General features: G+C 38.6%; 1 protein-coding gene across 6 annotated transcripts in view; it reads right to left on the bottom strand.

The window, feature by feature from the left end:
• Adamtsl1 (ADAMTS like 1) overlaps positions 1-20637 on the bottom strand; it is a 1037009-nt gene that overhangs the window by 333148 nt on the left and 683224 nt on the right. For all 6 annotated transcript variants that reach the window (XM_087183424.1, XM_087183423.1, XM_087183422.1 and 3 more), the window contains one exon: positions 4285-4521. In XM_087183424.1, the coding sequence (XP_087039550.1) occupies positions 4285-4521 (237 nt within the window). The remainder of the gene's footprint in view (positions 1-4284; positions 4522-20637) is intronic.

Here is a 20637-nt window from a genome sequence, read left to right on the forward strand (position 1 = left end):
ACATCTCCAACATCATCTAGTTTAGAACAATGAGCAAATGAGCAAACAAAAGTACTGGTGTTTCTCAGCCAAAGATGCAAGGGGGGAGGAGACACCAGCACCAAGCCCTGGGGAAGATTGTCAGAGCACCGCAAGGGTGGGAGGGCAAGGGGAGCCTGGGATGGTAAGAAGCGTATTCCAGGACCTATGGTGTCATTATATTAATAACAGAACTAACGCGGGACAGAACCTCAGCCTGTGGGATATGCTGAAGAAAGACCACTGGGAATGTGTTTTTAAAGTGTTGATAAACACTGCTGCCCCTTTAGTGTCATCTGCTGTTGGCCAGCTGTGGGCTCCTGGGAAAAGCGTCCTTCCCAGTCTGTGCTCCAAGAAAGAGAGAGTGCACAGGGACACCGTCATGATTTATGAGCACCTTTTGGTCTGAAGTTAGATCACCACCTGCCCGCTACTGACATTTCAGATGACACTGAAGTTACATGACAGAAAGTCCTTCTGTGTGTGCTGCCTGTTAGTGCTGGGGATAGAGCCCGCAGCCTTGCACACGCCAGGCACGAGCTCCACCACTGCTTTTTTGTTTGTTGGTTGGTTTGTTTTTTAGTACTGGGGATCGAACTTGGGACCTAGCATTTGCCAGGCAGGCGGCAGAACCACGGAGCTAAATTCCCCGCCCTACCACTGCTTTTTAAAAAAATGTCTTTACTTAACTGAGTAAGAAGTTGGTTACCTTATTTCATGCTGCAAACACGAAATGTTAGAGAACTACAAAAGCCTCTGCACAGAACCAGTGCTCTAATATATTTTCTAACTTAAAATTTTCAGCTTCTACCTTTCCACAGTTCTGCACAGTTTGTTAATCATTTTCACATCTATGATCCTGGCTGATGCTCTATGGTCAATCCCACTTTTCATAGATTAAAAACAGTTTAGAGAGGTTTGAAAATGTGACCAAGATCATACATACAGTCCTTCATAGAAGACCCAGATTCTACTTCGTGTCTTTGGCTTTCAGTCCTAACTGCTATCCTAACTATAAGTGTTTATAAATCAGGTCTCACTAAAGAATTATAAGGAGAGTGCTTTAAATGCACAGAGCTAATAAATCTGAATATCTGGAGGATGGAACTTCAGCACGGCACTCTGTAAGCGCCTTTGAGCTAATTCTCCTATGCAGCCAGATTTGGGGCCAGTACTAAGCAGCAAGGTCCCTGACCCTTGGACTCACCAGAAGGAACGGGGTCCTGGAGTTGGAACTGTGCTTCCTGGTAGTCCTGAATTGGCTGAGCCCCAGTTCCTACATCTTTTGGATGAGGATAATGATAGCTAAGTGCAGATTATAAATATTTGAACACATATATGTCAAGTGGATAGATATGGTGATTATTCAAAGCTGGAAGTTATTCTCATTACTACTGCTACCCAGGAAGATGCTCTATTACTACTGAGTAAGAATGAAGGGTGGTATACCATATCTAGCAACTCAGCAAGTCCCTGAGTTTACTCCTCTGTAAAGAAGCAATATCTTTTAACAGCTAAGTACAGTATCTGTGGCTCTAGAAAGACTAGACTACATGGTTCTGTAGAAAAATTGAAAATCTGAACATTTTTCAGGAAGTGGCTCTTAGAAGAGCATTAAACAGATATAACTAAAATAAATTGGTGCTTATGAGCTACAGATTTCTATAGCTATGTGTCATTTTCTGTCAAGGCAAGATTAGGTCTCATCCACATGCTCGCTTCTCTGTAGTTTATAATCTGTATGTGCTTAGGCTACACATGTATTTGAAATAGCTTATGAAAATCATAAGAAAATCATAAGAAAATAAAAATAAAGGCAGATAAAAAGCTAAGAATCCTGAGCCAGGGATTTAGCTCAGTGATTTTAGCACCTGCCTCGCAAGTGCAAGGTCCTGAGTTCGATCCCCCGTACCCAAAAAAAAAAAACCAAACTAAGAATCCTCAACACATGGAGTAGGAAAGGAAGGGGAAGAGTGAACAGGAGTTGGAGAAAGGAGTGTTTGTCAGGCTGCCAGGAGAATCTATTCACAAAAACTGCACATCTGAGTGAGTAATAAGACTCCTGACCTTCCGACCCACCAACGATGGATGGATGGTCCTTCCTTCCTTCCTTCCTTCCTCCCTCCCTCCGTCCCTCCCTCCTTCCCTCCTTCATGAGTTACTCATGAGTGTGTGAACGCAGTTTCTCCATCACCTACTATACCATCGCCTCTCACAAGCCAAATAAATGAAGAAAATTGTACCTGGTCATAATCTCTATGTAAAAGTTCAAATTCTTTTCAAATATGGAAAGCTAACATTTGACCCCAAACTTAACAAGTGAAAATCATAAGAATCTAAGTTAAAGAGACATTCTTACACTTGCGATCCAGAGCCCAGTGCTGTCATTCCACATTTTCTATATGAACATAAAATTTGCCCCTTAGGGGCTGAGGCAGGGTTTTCCTTCAGTCGCGAAGGCCCACGAGGGCACTGGCAGAGCCAGGTTGGAGGAAAACACACCATGCTGCGCTCCCATGCAACAGAAACAAGTGAACCTAATGTGCTGACCTGTCTCATTTATTGTGGTTCATCCAGCAATGTCATATAGTAGGAATACACTGGACCAGATGCTACAAGACTCGGACGCTACTCCAGTTTCTTCCGTGACCAACCGTATAACTCTCAGATTTTACAAATTTTCTGGTTCTTGGTTGTTTTCATTTACAAAATGAAAACTGTCCTTGCTCCACTCAGTGTGAGTGCATAAGGAATTCTCGTCTCGAGCGTGTCATTCCCTACAACACAGCTCTTTTTCTGTGTCTGTTTGCTTTACACTTCTCTACCATCCTAGAAGCTTTGCAGATTCCATCACTCCATTCTAGTGCCCCTGAGAATCCTAGAAGATGACAGGTGTAAATAGTCATAAATAATTTTAGAGATAATTGTGAAAGATCACAAATGATGTTGTTCAAATACACTGCTTTTTAGGGTGTTAACTGGCTAATTTCAAAGGCCTTTGCTAGCTTCAAAGTAGTGAAATTCTATATTCAAGTGCACATTTGAAATTCATGTATCTTGCATATAAAGAAAAGTTTAGACATGTGTACCTCATCTCTCTTCTTCCATCTGAGAAATCCTTGGGCATGATAGTTTCCCTGTCTCACGTGCAGGGTTAGTATCTCTGTTTTACTTTTTTTTGGTACTGGGGATTGAACTCAGGTCCTTGTGCTTGCGTGGCAGGCATTGGAACCACTGAGGTAAATCCCCAGCCCCAGTTTTACTTTTATATACATTAAACCTTGCCTGAAATCTCACACCTCTTGCTCTAATTTATACTATAGTGTTTCCTTTTGCATAAGAATACAGACTTGTTTGAAATAAATACGTGAGTTTATAATAAATTATGGAAACATATTTTTCTCAGAGTGTTTGTTTGTCTTTTAATACCGGGGATCAAACTCAGGACCTTGTGCATGAGAGGCAGGCAGTGGCACTACTGAGCTAAATCCCTGGCCCTCAGAGTGGTGGTTTTAATATTCCAGATTCTAAAGAGAAAAGTTGAATCTGTGGGGAAAGGCAAATGTGCTCAAAATTTCCACTTTGTGAAATATAAAAGTACATGGTCAGTAATAGCATGCAGGAAAACTGCTTGCTCCAAGAACTAGGCTCACAGTGCAAAAGCTGAGCCTGAGAATAAAGATGGTGAGTACAGGACAGACAGACTCTCTGCCCCTGACCCTGCTGGAGTGTACATGGGTGAATGATTCCAGACATCAAACCTCTCTGATATCCCGTTTTATGGCCGAAATCCAACCTAGCTGGCTTATCATGTCCTCTCCTATAGACTGTCCCGATTTGGATAGTCAGAGTTAGTTTTCAGCTCAATCAGAGTTACAAGAAGAAAGCAACAAGTTCTTTAACAGTTAACTTGGGGATGTCAGAATTGCTGTAAGTGAAAATCAGGCCCTGTGAGGTTTCTCCTCCCTCTCTCTCTCTCTCTCTCTCTCCAAAACAAAGGTAGAGGCAATTTGAAAGTCTAGTATATAAGTGGCATACAATATTCAAGAGATTTTATTCTTTCATATTCAAGAAACCTTCAAGTAAATAAAAGACCTCCAGTCCACTTTTTCTTGATACAAAATATAATATTTGCTCTTTTTGCTGAAATTAAACCTTATTTTCAAATTTGTCACCATTTATAGATTCTAGGAAGGGTAGCACTGGGTGATTCAGATAAAGGCACTAAGGCCCTAGGCAAACGGAAGGAGAATCTTCAGCACTTACTTGGCATAAACCGCTGATGCACATATCCAAAGACTCGGAATAGCAGCGGGTACCATCTAAGACCTTGGGCGCTAGTTCCACAACCAGGGCTGTCCCCTTGGCTTGGCACTTGAGCGAACATGGATTGTCAGGGTCGTTCGACACAGGAAGCCACTCGTAAAACTGGCCGTGGTGCTTGACGTCGTTATGAGCGGAGCATTGCTGAGCCCGGAAGTCCCCTGCTTCCAGCGGGCAGTCCTGGAGAAGACAGTGGGGAGGGAGGACAGGTTAGAGCACGGCCCAACAGAACCGGAGCAGCTGCGACATCTGCAAACGCTTGGAAAACAAGGCAACCATTGTTCTGACTGTTACAGGTGGACCCTATACTGTTACTGTGGCATGTTCGGGGTATATGATTATTTGGCTCTCAAAATAAGGATCCTGAGACAGTAACTACCTTAAATATATTTTCTGATTAAAGTTCAATGAGAAACTAACCCACTTAAAAGAGGTCTTCTGGTTGATACTCATTGGGAAAGTAACCATCCTGAAATACATTTTCTAAAAGGTGTCTATTGGTTCCCAAGCTCTAGACCCCGGGATTATTTGAAAGTACTGATCCCTTTCAGTCTGATATTGAGAGCTAAGAACTCTACTTAGCAGCAAAAGGTTATCATCATTTCATTCAAAAGTTTGCAGGGTTGTTTGTGATCATTTTCTATCACTTAAACTACAGTGTCTAGGATTAGTTACAAGGAACAGAAGCATCATTTACACACGAGTCACTTTAGGTTACGCAGCAGCGTGCAAAGGAAAAGACGCCTTTCTAGGTGTGCGAGGCCGCAGTGCGGTGGGTCTCCCTGAGCCTGGTTTCCCCAAGCTCACATGTCAGCACTGCTGTGGGAAGTTCAGAAGTTTGTGCCAGCCAAGTACTGGCACGAGGAGGATCCATAGCACTTGGTAGCAAGTATTATGAGTATTTAATGAAGCCACTGAAGAGAAAGGGTTGGGGAATCAGGAGAACATATTATAGTGATCTATGCATACTCAGGTTCATAACAGCATAACTCATAATAGCTAAAGCTTGGAAGTGGCCTACATATCCAGCAACAGATGGATGGGTTAAAATGTGGTATATATACAGTGGAGTACTACTCAGCCATAAATAAGAAAAGATTTGAGACATCTGTGGGAAAATGGATGCACACTGAGTCCACAATGCTAAGTGAAATAAATCAGACACAGGTTAAATATCGCATGGTTTCTCTTATACAAGAAACCCAAAGAATAAATCATTTTAAAGAGCAAAGTAGAAGAAAGATGATAGGAAACAGGGAGGTAGATTTTGTGGAGGTGGGAAGGGGAACTGGAGATGGGGGTAGATGGGAAGGAGAAGTAAAAAGGATCAAGAGGTGATATGTGTATGTACCAATACCCCATGATGAATATATGTATTGTGTATTGCAAGCATGTGCAAATTTTACATTTAAAAAATTATACTGGTGGAACCCCTGTGGAAAACAAGACCCTTTGAAATGTGTACTTCATAAAGGGCAATTTACAGTGTAAAAATACGATTAGCAATGGCTTTTATCTAATAAATGATAAATCTCCACAAAGGCAAGTAAGTCAGCCTTAAAAAGGCAAACACTGACTCTTCCTTGAAGAAGGCTTGATAGGCACGTTTTCATTTTATGTGTTGAGAAGAAGATTTACTGCACAGATTTTAGATTATCTGGTCTTGAGTGACTTTTATGATAAGGTTTTGTCTTAGAGTTTGTCCTTGGCCTTCAGCAGTCCCTAGTCATGCCAGTATCATTCTGGGAGTTCTCTCATTCAAGCTTTCCTTCTCTGAACTCTCTTTATGTTCATACAGGCATTCAGAGAACAGCACTGATCTTTGTTTTCTATATTTATTTTTCTAACTTTCTTCTTTTTAGTCGTACACATTTGTCATACATATTGGTCACATCCATCATAGGGAGTTTGTACCTGTACATAACACATTTCAATTCTTCTTTTTTCCCCATTCTTCCTGCTCCCTTCAACCCTTCCCCATTTAAACAAGTGTTGTTTCATTTTTTCCTTCCATTCTCTTTTTTTCCTTTTCCCTTCCTTCTCCTTTTGCCCCTCTCCCCTTCCTTCCTTCCCTTCCCATTTGAACATATTCTTCCTACTTCCCAATATTTGTCCTCCATTTTGCTCCTATTTACCCTTTTGGTTCCTCATATAAAAGAAACAATGCAATATTTAAACGTGTGTGTCTGATTTATTTCCCTTAAGATTATGGTCTCAAGGTGCATCTTTGTTTTATAAAATGGAATTCTTGACTCTTAAGCTTTAGTGGTACTATTCAATAACATATACGCTTCAGTATTTGGAGGAGAACAAATTTTTTCTAGGCAGGGTAGGGTACAAATATTTAGGATGAATGCAAAATGTCTCAAAATACAATATAAAAATCTCAAAGACATTTAACTGTCAGTACTGATACACACACAGAGACACACACACACATATATATATCTTCAGAGTGAATAAAATATAATAATAAAGGAAAAGAATAATGTATAAAGCATCAGCATAGATATACAGGTTCCAACAAGGCTTAAGTGATTTTGAATATTGTCTTTTAAAAAGTATGATTAAAATTCATTGCTTATTAACTTCTTAAATGATAGGCTACAGTTTAAATTTTAGAAATATCTGCCTATTCCTTAGTTATTATTGTCTTCCTTTACACAACTCTAGAATTAATTCTGCATCCCCCCCCCCCCCCCGCACACACACATTAGAAGGCCTCTTTCTGCAGGTGCTGCTCTCCCCTGCTTGAAGAAACCGAACTTACTATGACCACACACTGGTCATGGCATGAGGGCTTCTTCAGTTGAGCTGATATTTTAATTAATAATGGTTAAACCAAATATTTTCTTTTGCATCATACCTGTCATTCCATCTGTCACTTACTTACTCTGAAGTATAGAAGAAATACTGAAATGGACTCAATAAAGCAGAACACTGAGAAAATTGTTTGAAATAGTCTACAATCCCTCTCATAACTATCTTTGCCTCATTTTTCATAAATACAAGTAAACCAGCTAGAAGGGAATTCCAGGGTTAGGTTGAATCACCTTTGGCTCAAAGTAAGGGCACAATGTAATTTAAAAATGTGTTAGTATGAACCAGAGATAATTTTCTACATTTTTCCAATTCCAAGAAAAGAGTGTCAATGACAATTTTAAACTGATGGTGCTACATCATCTTTGGGCAGACCCAGTCTTCTGAGACCTTTCTGTTTGAAAAAATGTGTTGACTTTTTCCACTTTTCCTAAAATAAATGAGACTCAAAGGCAGTCAAAGGTAAAACTAGTAGAGATGAAGTTAAAACCTTTAGGCTTTTTTTTCTATGAAAAAAAAATCGTAAACATGTTTAGATACATCACAGAAAATGAACATATAAACAGGTGTTTCTATTTGCAATTCATCTCTGTATATAATAGTTTCAAGGATACCTTCTGTATAGGTTTTATGATTTTTTATAACTAGAAAAATATCTCTGAGAATTTACAATGCTTGTGAATCCCTTTACTCATTTTTATTATTACTGTCTTTCCTTCTATCCATGACTTTGTATGGATGGGACAGTATATTTTGCTAAGTTGAGATTACAATACTTATGAATCCCTTTACCACCTTTATTATTAATGTCTTTCCTTCTATCCATAATTTTGTAGGGGTGGGACAGTATATTTTGCTAAATTTGAAACCTGGTGTTCAGAGTTGGATCCTAAACTTGGACCTTTTTAATGTTTGAGTTTATTTATACTTGGTGAAATTCCTGTTTTAAGAAAAAGACCTAACAGGACTTATAATACAGGTATAGAAAGCTTCTTGGACATCAACTAGCCCTTACAACATAACATTTTGATGATTTAAGTGTAAATGAATCAGAAACATATGAATCAAATTTCCCTTGAAATACACATTTAAAAATTAAGAGAAAGGTTTGGCAAAACAACCTTTGTTTGACCCCAAAACTTCTCAAACATAGCTCAAGATATTCACTGAACCGCTAATGCATCTTGAATCATCCAGTTACAGGAGTGAAACTTAGGTGAAGTCATTGTAGTATCTTATCCCACCAGTATATAATAATACATGATAATAATAACATTAGGAACAGCAACAACAACAGAATAATTCTTATTTAAATAGAGATTAACATCTTCAAAGTTTCTATTTTTTAATTATAATTTGGTCCTTTAAGCCATTATACTTCCCGATCCTCTTAAAAGTCAGCTTTAGAAACTCATGACCTATCTGTTTTGAAAAACAAAAAGCCCAACTCCCCTCAAATCCTTTACACATTTATCTTTGAAATATCAGCTTCTGAAGATGCTTTACAACACAGATCACAATTCTGACTAGGTGGAATGGTTTTCCTCCAGGTATACCAAGTGCAGACTTTACTGAACATATACAATGTGAGATTTCTGCTTTCATAAAACATTAATGATAGGAACAATAAGCTTTTCATTGATATATTTAAGACATAAAAGAAACAAATGGCTTACGATTTACATACTTTGGCATGGAACTTGGCACATAGGAAGTAATGATGAAGACAACACTACTGAAAAGCCTAGTGATTGCAGAAAAACATTCTGACCCTCAGTAAGAATCCAGAAAAAAATATGGCGAGAGCAGAAAGAACAGGATCCCCAGTGCCCATCCTCTCTATGCCTCCTAAAGGACCATCAGGTAGAAAAGGAACAAGAGAAGGCAGTTGAATACACTTCCCCACTGGAGTACAACACTAACAGATCTGTGGACTGACAGGTTTGTGTCAGGTAATTGGGCCAGGACTGAGAAAATACATTTTCTTAGTAATGGATGATCCCATGAATAACTGAATTTAGCTCTTTAATGTAGCAGTTTTCTCTTCAGTTTTTAAGCATTTAATCCTAATTGTGTTGTATCAGAGCTTTCTTCTTTAAAAACACAAAAATAGTATCTGCCTTTTATTTGCTCCCATTATAATCCACACAGTCCATGGAGTTCTGCCGTACATGAATCCATTTCAAAACATTTCCAGTTAATCAGCTAGCCAGTGGGAAAGGTAAGATGGACCCCAGACATCCCCTGAGGATGATTGGTGGATCACATTACCCAGTAGGACAAAAGAGGGTCATGATTTTTCAGAGTTTACTCACTGAGAGAAACGTAAAAGGTTTGTATCTTAGCAGCGAAGGTGGCAGCATATAAAGTCCTTTAAAATGGCTTTGAAAAATATACAGAATACAGAGTTAGGGCCAGGAGAAGCGTTACTTTTCCTTTCATGTTCATTGTTTTTTTTTTTTTTTTTGGTACTGGGCATTGAACTCAGGACCTTGCGCTTGCGAGGCAGGTGGCGGAACCACTGAGCTAAATCCCAGGGCCATGTTCATTCTTTTTAAAGAAGACATTTTTCTTCCAGAGGAACATTCATTTGGCTTACTTCTGTCCTTAAATATTCAGGGCTTGGCATGTGTTTTTTTCTTGCTGTTTTGTTTAACTTATTGGATGAGTGTGACGGCATAAATGCCATACTCTGATTCTGTGTTTTGGTTCCTTGGGTCAGTATTAATAATGACAATATCACAAGGAATGGTGTGTAACTCTAGAATCAGAAAAATACTAATCAGTACAATAGTAAGATTGAATTATACACTCATTAGGGAGATAAAATTAAAAGTTTTACAAGCCTTGTCATGACTTTTTCTTTTTATTGGATTCTCCCCCTTTGCATTTAATTTGTCACGCCCAATGGATTCATTCTGCTGGGTTTCCTGGGGGTGTGATCCTCATTGTCTTTTCCTAGGTTATTGTCTAAAATCTGTGGTAATGTCTCCTAGATCTTAATATTGTAATTTAAAAAATGTGTAACTGATATTGTGTAATAGGAAGAAAAGGTCTAAAAGAGCAGGGGAATTGGGAGGGGTAGGGGAAGGGAAAAAAGGGCAAGGAAAAAATATGAGAAGAGGAAAAAAATGGAAACAGGGTCTTTGCAAATAGGGAAGGGTGGAGGGAGTGAAGGGAGGGCAAGGGAAGGGGAAAAAAAATAAGAACCAAGAGACTCATGTAATGGTACAAGATCCCAATGATGAATGTAACTGTATTTTATACCTAAAATGTACCAACAAAGTTAATGGGGAAAAAAATAATGACAATATCAAGACAGCACTGGAAGTCATATTCAGAGACACAGGTGCTGCAGTCGCTGGGAGAAGCCTGTCCTCACGGTTTTTCCCCCGATGGAGCTGCCCTGCTCCACGCCACACCACCTCTCTTGCTGTCCTCACCAAAATGCTCTATGCTAGAACCGCTTTGGTGCATTCTCCTTCTTCCAATCACACTGGGTCTCTGCTCTATGGTCAAAAGTTTGGAAATGTATCAGCTATTTGATGATTTCAGAAAATCTTACAGGTTCTAAGTTTTTCCCTTAAAATGTTGGGAATGGTCATTTTACTAATGATAAAACCGGAGGAGACTACTGCAAAACTTCCTTTATAGCAGAGGTGCAGGAAGAGGCACTAAGGGCCACCTCCCCCACCCCCCACCCCTGGTCTCCTGGTGCACTTTCACAGATTCTGGGTGCTCCTTTCATGCATTCTGGTCTCCATCATCTGATATCTACTACAACACTTTGTCCTTAGAAACAGAACCAATATTTCAGTTTCCCTTTCCAACACAGACCCCTCTCCTGAGCTCCAGGCTCACCATACAGCTGCTTCCTTGCCATGCTGATGTCTAAGACATCACACACTCCTAGACTTCGGGTCCATCCTAGACTTCGGGTCCTTTCCTGAGCCCCCTCATCTGACACCTCGCAGCATTTTCCATCTATTGGAAATCATGGTCAAATCCATCTATTTTAGGACCCAAAGCTTTGGAGAAGTGGTTCTTAAGTGTGCTCATGTGTCAAAGTCACCTGGAGAGCTTGCTACTCACAGGATGGCTAGCATCTCACCCTCAGAGTTTCTGACACAGAAGATCAGGGTAAGGTTCAAGAATGTGCATGTCAAACAATTTCCCAGGTGATGGTGGTGCTGTAACCTCACCTGGAGAACCACTGATTTGAGAAGTACTATCTACATACAAGAACACCACGCAGAATCCGATGTGAGCGAGGCCAGCCCCGCACATTTGCATGCATTGCTGTAGCAGTCTGACTTCCTCCTCCTGCCTGCACCCTCCTGGAGACTCTGTGAGCATGTCAGCCAGAATGATCTTGCCAAAGCATAGACCTTTCCACTAAAGCTCATGTGATGGTCCCCAAATTTGCTCAGATTACAAACTTGACTCTGCACCTCAGATGAAGGTTAAAAAAAACCCTGGCCCTGTAACCCTCTGACCTGTCATTTACTACTGTCCTTGCTCACGTCCCCTACCACCCCCATTCCCTTCCACCTCTTGAACACTCAGGGACACTCTTATGTTGGGACACACGTGCTGCCTTTCTCCTCTGCCTGGAACTCACTTTGCCCAGGCTCTGAGTAGCTAAGGATCTCATTTCATCACATCTGTCCCCAAGTACGGCCTCTCAGTGAGCTCTACCCTGAGCACTCTGTGCAGAATCACAGTCCACGCCCACTACTGATTCCTCTTCATCCATGCTTTTCTGCATGACCCTTAATCACCTTCAAGTACCCTGTAATTTATTTACATATTGTACTCATTTTTATTCTCCATCTCCTTTTACTAAAATATAATATCCAGGACAGGGATCTTTGATTTTGGCCTGCTGTCGCATGACAGATACTCAAATATTTGTTGAAAGAATGACTAACACACTGAAGAAATGGAACAGAGGTAATAATTTTCTTAAATCTTACAAGAATTTAAATCTTTTTTTTTTTTAAGAGGAGGAAATTTTATTGAGGAATAGGAATAGGGAGTAAGAATGGGGGATAGGGGACAGCTCCTGAGAGACAAGAGGGGTCCCAAATGGGTTGCTAAGAATTTGCATCTTGATAGTTTTCTTACTTTCTTTTTCTTTTTTTTGGTACCAGGACTCAGGACCTTGCACTTGCAAGGCAGGCAGCAGAACCACTGAGCTAAATCCCCAGCCCCAAATCTTGATAGTTTTCTAATTGATGGAGGGCTAATTCTTTTATTTATTTATTTATTTATTTATTTATTTATTTATTTTTTTGGTTCTTTTTTCTTTTTTTAAAAATAAAGCTATAAGAATACTTATACACACCAGAAAGTAGGAAAATTGAAAATTTGCCTACTTTCTGAATAGTCAGATTGATATTTCCTCTCCCATGTAAACAGATTTAACAGGGCAGTTTTAAGAAATATAAAATGTGCTGAAATCATTTATTATTAAAAATAGCCAGACATTTATAAATTTTATTAAACACTTAGTGTTCTATGCATGCCTATAAAGTGCTAATGTTAAGGTAAAAGCTTTATCCCCTGAATTTTGGCCACCTGCTTATACTAACATCAACATCATCATGAAAAGCATTTATTTGTGCAAGACTTCTCACTGCAATGTAAAATGAAATTAAACAGACACAGTCCCTGCCCTGTCTAGACAGTCTGTGTGGATACAATTCTATTATTTTTTTCAAGAGCATAATATTTAAATCTCTAACACATCACTATTAGTGCAAAAAACAGAAAATGGGGCGGAGTTTGGAGGGTGATGCTTTACCGCAGAGGACAAAGGCCATTTGTGGCTCAGGTTTCCTCTGTTTGAAAAGGCCAGTTGATGTTTTTTCAAAGCTAGTATTGAATGGCCCGAGATGCTGTGTTTTCACATGTGTACATTATAGTCTAAAAGTCCTTGTTTTTCTTCTCTGTTTTTCCCTGATACAAAAGTTTTACAGATTTTGTTTTAATTCTCTCTCCTCTGCCCCTTACCTCCCAAACTTTCAAAACTTTTGGGAAATATCATAGTCAGGGGAAATGAGTGCCTATGAAAATTAATCATTAACTATCCAATGCCTTACTGTGAATCAGGTTCATGCTCCTTCGATATCTTTAAAATTCTGTGATGATATAAAATTATATAGAACTATCTCTAATCTATCCAAGGTTTAGGTGTGTCTTACTGTGTGCCTACTTTAGAGAAGAACGTTTATAGGCATATTAAACAGGTTTAAAGTGCTCGATGTATGCTACAGTAACTCAGCAGTCCACTCACTGGATTACAGCTTGTTATCTGAAAACAAATGGTCTGCCTGGCTAGTTTCTAAGGTCTCCAGGCATCTGAGACCCAATCTAAGCAAAAATATTGAAAACATTTAGTTTTAAAAGTTCACTTTTTCCCCCTTTGGGTAGCTTTTATTTCAGTGCTTTTATTTTTTCTCCTTTGAACAATGCAGACTTTTGGAATCCAATTCCCTAGAGGTAATTGTGAGACTGGTTACAGTTTGTCATGTTAGACTCTTAAATTCTTTCAATTTTGAAAATATTCATTCCTTGAGGCTTTTTATTATTTTTAGTTTCTTTCTTTGACTTAACTCCAATTTAGCAGTATCTTTTCTTAAATCAGCATTTTTGACTTTTTATTATTTTTTATTACAATTTAAAATAAGTGTTCTCTCTTCCATCCCCAAAATTAGCATATTTGAAGGGATAATTTGTAATCCTTTTTGCAACATAGCATACCATTTCATTTTATAAGCACACAATTACATAGTGTTTTCTTCCCAGACTGCATTTAACAAAATATTTGTGGTGGAAAGTCAGGTTAGGGGAAGGAATAGTGTAAGGGAGACATTTTAGGATATGAATATTTAAAACTGTCAGTATTGCTTAGGTTCTATGTTTCTATTTATGATCAGGACAAGACGGGCCTGAGGGATTTCAGAGGGGGCAAATATGGAGGCCGAAGTTACTTCTTGGAACGTAGTTTTTTTATGCCGGTCACTTAAAAGAAAAATAGAAAAAGAAATGTTCTAGCCTAATTCAAAGATAAATACTTGAAAAGCCATTAGCTACATTTAGTTTATTTTTTAATGTTGTTTTAAAATATAAAATTTTTAGATTTTTTAAGGATCAAATACAAAGATTTCTTTGAAATTAAAAAAAACAACAAACCAAAAGCAAAGACAAATGCCATGTTATAATGTGGAGCAGACCAGCTTTCTCTCTTTGCCTTCCTCCTCCAAGGCGCTTAACAAGCTACCTGATGGTGCCCGTGGGCTTAACTTCTTGGTGGTTCTCACTGAATACCGAAAATGCAGCACTGTACCTAATCCATGCTTCTCTCTGGGAGCTACAGAACCCTGCACTATAAGTGACTAGAAATTCCTGGGAACTCTTTCTGTAACACTTTTGTAGCACACAATTCAATGTTAACCTGGGTCAGTTTTTGCAAGTCTAGGTCAGGTTCTTATTTGAAAGGCCCTCACTGTTGAGGTTGTTCACATAAGAATGATACCTAAACTGGAGGCTCTTCTCTGCCGCGGATAAAGAGCCCTATTTGTTAACCAATGGGCTGGAATGCTCTGCTCCCAGCATGGCAGATTCCTCTCCAGTTGGCAGATGTGAATCCTGACTACAAAAGCAAGTCCTCCTGGCAAGAGATAGGGTGCTATTGTGTGTTACATTTTCCAGAGGAAACAGGTGGTCTCAAATCTTCAAGGAGACCAGTGCAGATTAACTGGCTCTATCCTTACAGTCTGTGAGGAAAAGAGGCAGGGTTACCATGGACCAGATGACAGAGTATTTAATGGCACAGTTGTCCTGAATCTCTTTCCAACTTTCAGGCCAGAAATCTTACTACAAACACTCAAACTGATGGTGAAAACTACATAACACGGTTCTGTAAAAGAAGCATCCTCAGTGTTCTGGAAGTTTCATCACAGGTATGGTGACAACACTTTCCAACTAAATGTTACAGCACAGGCCTTGCTGCTCCTAGAACTGCTTTATTTTGCTGTTTAAATATAAGTTTAATTAAAGTGACTTATATGAATGTCTTAAGATATGAGTTCAATCAAACAATATCACATGCCAAATTTACTGGGTTATAAGTTTAGTGGATGACAACACTCAACTTTATTCACAGTGCTCATACTTCTCAGTTTGTTGATCTTGGAGCATGGGCATATTTTAAGAAACTAAAAAGAAGTAGAGAAATGTATTTTCTGACCCCTAAAGCCCAATGTTTTTAGGTTGTCCTTTGAGGCTTGAACGGCAGACTCCCAGCACTGGCCTCATTCTTGAAAAGCATTGTTCCAAAGTTAATTTTCCTCTCCTTTTCCCATAAATGTTCCATTTCCTTTAGTTGGATGTACGCAGGCAAAGGCGAAGAGAGGACTGATTAGCTCTATCTGGAGTAAGGTCTGCTTGATTAATAACATTTTCCATTTAATCAATCAAAGTAATTGTTACTATTTTGCATGTATTCCAAAACCATAGAGACACTTACCAAATATTAGGCAATAGCAATATGTCAGTGATAGCTCCTGTCCTTGCGATGCTTACAATGTAAAGGAGGAAGATAGATGACAATAAAAGGCAAGCTATTGTTCTAATGATGGAATTACAGGGACAGTGGCAGACAACTCAAAAGTGAAGGATTATTTCTGGACAGAAATAACTTCTCACCCTATTTTGCCTCCCTCCAAGCCTGAATCTGGACAGGGCAGTGAAGAAGAAGGAAGGAAAAAGCCATTTCGCATCTGCAGGTCATCAGTGTCACTCTCAGGTCCCGTCTGTACAGTGTCCACGGCAACAGCATCTCAGGCAGTTTCTGTGGGAAGCTCCCCTCGTTTTGTCTGTCTTCTAGCCTCTTCTCTCCCTGTTTACTACTGTTCTGCCTGTCCATACTTTACATTAGAATATTTGTCTTTCCTTGATGCTTTACTCTTCTGGCTGACATTGTCCAGTGTGACTCCTCTTACTCGTCGGGCTGGCTCCTTTGGAGCTCCAATATCACCATCAGGTCTTCAGCACCTCCTCATCCGAGGCAACTCCCTTTCAGATGCCATGATACCCTGTGAATGCTGTTATCATCAAACTTGCCACAGTGTTGTTTTTTCTGTTTGCATCTTCCAAACCAATGAAAATGTGAGAAACTATGTCATATTTAAGGGTGTTGCCCAAGCTGTCACACAATGGATACTACGTAACATCTGTCCAAGAACAAATTAAGGGACTTTCATTTGTGACACTATGCAGGACTCTATACTCTGAGGAAACTTCCAACTACAGAAAACCTAAAAATACTCAACTAAAAAAGAAATGTTTAAAATTGTTAAATGCACAAATCCAGAGAGAAGTTGGTGAAAGTTGAATCTAAAGGGATCTGTTGGTTCCTTGAGGTTTAGAACTTTCACCTTAAGAGCTTGCAAGAATGGGGAACAGGGTACAAAGTCTATGGACTGCAACCCACGGGAGAAGATTTTTATCTTCTCATAGTGGGAAGAATAAGGCCAAAGCCTTAGGGAAAGGGTAAACTGGAGAAAGAAAAATTACCCAGCTTGAAAAAGCCAAACTATGGAGATGAGAAAGCTTGGTGGCTGCCAGGGGATAAGGAGAGATGGACAAAGACAGAGCACAGGGTTCCTGGGCAGCCGAAGGCTTCTGTATGAGACTAAATAGTAGACACACATCCTTGTACAGCTGTCCAAACCCTCAGAGCAATGACACAGGAATGAGCCTTAACGTAAACTGTTCACTTTGGTGATAAAGACTTGGCGCAGCAAGTTCATCAGTGATGACAACTGTGCCACTGTCACGCGGGAAATGGAGAGTGGTGGGTGATCCTTTTTAAGTGTTGAGCACAGATAACTGTTTACCTAGAACTGATTTCAGCACAAAACCAACTTTTAAGAAAAAGCATTAAATATAGTTATTGGTGTAGACAAAATATAAAAAATCAAGAGCATTTATTTCCAATGATTTCTCACTAAAATAACTTCTAAAGAATATAGTCCAGGCAGAAAGAAAATGATTCTTGAATATCTATAATCTAAGAAATAATGGACTCAAAGAAAATGGAATATTTTAAAGTTTTTCTAAATATCAACTATATGAAATTTATAAATGTGGGATTAATAAAGATGAACTAACAACAATAGCAAGCATTCACTGTATAAAATATCTAATCTGTGGGCTTAATAAGACTAGAGTGAGAACATCTGAGAACAATAACAGAATGGGGGGCAAATCAGAATTAAAGTTTTGTAAGGGAAGTGAATTATATGGTAGGCAGACACAGATACTACTTAGCTTGGGGCTCTAAGTATGCATATTAAAATTGAGGGTAAACCAATATATTTAAAAACAGTCTTAGACAAATGAGAAGTAAAACTATTTAGGAAGAAAAAGAACAACAAAGGTGAACGCTTCTCCAGAACTTACCATGTACTGGACATTATTGTGCATGTTTACACATATCAATTTGTATAACCCCAGGAGCCCCATTTTACAGATGAGGAAACTGAGGCAGAGTGAGGTTAAATGACTTTTTACATAGCTAATAAGTCAGAGCCGAGACTGAACACAGACAGTTTGGCTGCAAAGTTCATGCTCTTGACCACTGTAATACACTTCTTTCTTGTTAAAGACAGTCAGTCAGTAAGTAAAACTCTTTCCATAAAGAAATTTACAAGCAAGATTTACTAAATATGAAATGAACAGACCATCCCAACCTAAAACAAATGGTTCCAAAGATTAGAAAAAGAGGAAACATTTCCCAATTCATTCTATCAAAGCTGTGTTAGAATTATATAGAAAAGAAAATAATTTATAAGTACAGATGAAAGGTTCAAAACAACAGATCAGAAAACCAGATCAGAAGTATGCAAGCAACACATTCTGATCAAGTTGGGTATATTTCAGGAATGCACCCAGAAGATTGGATAAAACTTAAAAGGTTTTATAATATCAAGGATTGGCAAAGATATGGAAAAAGAAAATATGTAAAAATCTGATGGGAGTATGAATTGAAACACTTTCTTTAGAAAACTTACAAAGGGAGAGGGAAGGGGGAAAAGGGATAAAAAAGAATTAAGATGTGTTATGTACACACACTAACTTCTCAAAATACATATAATTATATTGCATGACACACATACTAATAAAAAATAAAAAGATAAAAAAATTTGATATTATCTTGTAAGATATGAACATGCATCATCTTGGTTTGCATTATTTTGTTTACTATCATTTTCTTTGATACATTTTTTCTTTTTTCTGGCTTCTATTAAGTTAATAAAATTCTCTGTATTTTTTTGGTGGTTTGGAAGTTATACATAGTATTTATTTTCTTTTAATACATAAAATTTAAAATTTAACTACACAAGTCAACTTAAATTCTCTAAAAATCTCAATTTATTTTGTTTTTCTCTTCTTTAATGCATAAATATTAAATGATGACAAATTATGGTCAACAGTTGATTTACTAACTCATTTTTTTTTAATTACTGTCATAATAAAGCGTCATAAACTCAGGTGGTTAAAGCAACACAAATTTATTATCTCACAATTCTGTATCAAAAGTCTAGAGAGAGCACAGCTCAATGGGTCATTTGCTTAGAGTTTTACAAGGTCAAGTCAGGTCAAGTTGGAAGGGTAAGTCATCTTTTGGAGGGTCTTGAGATGAATCCACTCAGTACGCTCCCAGGTTGTTGGCCAAATTCAGGCTGTAGGACAGATGTCCATCTCCCACTGGCTAGCAGCATTGTCAGCATCTGCAGCCTCTTCTGTGGCTCTTCCTGTGGCCTCTCCACTTCAGAGCAGAGTTGGTGCAAAAATGCCACTGTGTGCTTGTAATCTCTGACCTCATTTGCCGCATTTTTTTTCTGTTCCCTGCTTGGGGAAATTCTCTATTTTTAAGGTGTCATATAACTAGATTAGGCATCTGGATAATCCAGGATACTCTTCCCCTCTACAACCTTGGTAATGTCAGTATGTTTCTCTCCAGCATGGAACATGATATACATCCACAATTCCCAAACACTAGGGCACGGATACCTTTGGAGGATCGTTCTGCTTACCACACTATCAGGATATGTTAGGGAATTGTAAAAATGTAAACAATCTTCCATTCCACTTGCTTTAACATAGCAAAATTTTATTTTTCACTCAGATGATGTCTGACTTTCCAGAGCAGTTGATCTACAAGGTAACTCAGTGGTTCATGTTGAAGACAATATAAAATCTGTCAGAACAGTGCTGCTCAAAGCTGAATGTACATACGAACACCTGGAGATCTTGTGAAACAGAAGATTCTAACTCCACAGAGCCGGGATGGAACATGAAATTCTCTGTGTCCTTAGAGACCAGGCGCTGTAGACGCTGCTGGCCCCAACATCCTTTTTGAAACAAGGCTTTAGAACATATAATTTTCTTGGGCACCAGAGCAAAGAAAAGGGCTCAGAGACCTCACAAGGGTCCTTGGTTCTTCCCCAGAGAGCACTGCTCATCACTCCCAGTCCCTGTCTGGCTTGTGCCCGTCATGTGGCCTATTTTCGAGGGCTGGAGAGTTCAATACTCCCAGACACTGTACTCATCCGTTCAAGAGAAGCAGAAATAGTAGCAAGGGCGGCAATGTAACAAGCAGGCACACATAGTCAGTCTTGCACCCTTTTAGGTGCACTGCTGTTTTCTTTTATGTCCGTGTGCCCTCGCGTCCACCTTTGACTTCCCCAAATGTATCTTGTAGTAATTATTTTAGTGAAAGCCTGTAGGCAGTAAACTCTCGTCAGAGTATACCAGGACATATTTTTATTTTGCTTATATGCATCCTCGAAAGTTGAAGGTACAAAATTATTTCCTATTAGTACTTTAAAGACTTTTACTAGTTATTTTCTAGACTGTTGTGGCTGAGAAGTTTCTGCCTTTAGTTTAATTCTCATTCTTTTGTAAGTAATCTGGATTTTTTCCTCTGGTATATTTTAATATTTCCTCCTTTTCCTTCTTGTTGGACTACCTTGCTGATGTTGGACTGTATGTCTGGGAATGTATTTTTATTTTGCCTGTTTAGCACCTTCATTGTAATTCTAGTCTGAGGTCTCTTTTCCTTCTTTTCTATATTTTAAATGACATCCCTTCCATTCTGTTTGGAAATTCCTATTAGATGTATGTAGGAACTTTTCATTCATTCTCTACGTCTCTTAAAGACTTTTTTATAATCTATATTCTGAAATTTGTGTCTGTACCTCAGGTAAAGTTTCTAATTACTATTTTCAATTTTTTTCTAATTCTCTCTTTGTTTTTTGGTCTGTAATTCATCGTATATATGAATATTTAAATTTTAATTACTATATTCCATTATTGAAACTTTCTAATATTTTCTTTCATTTATCCATATATTTATTACTTCATTTCTTCTTTATTTTTCATAGTTGTCAGTTCTCAGCATTT

This window comes from Heterocephalus glaber, unplaced genomic scaffold, assembly GCF_053883595.1.
Source record: "Heterocephalus glaber isolate CG9 unplaced genomic scaffold, H.glaber_assembly_v1.0 deba00001481, whole genome shotgun sequence".
Lineage (NCBI taxonomy): Eukaryota > Metazoa > Chordata > Mammalia > Rodentia > Bathyergidae > Heterocephalus > Heterocephalus glaber.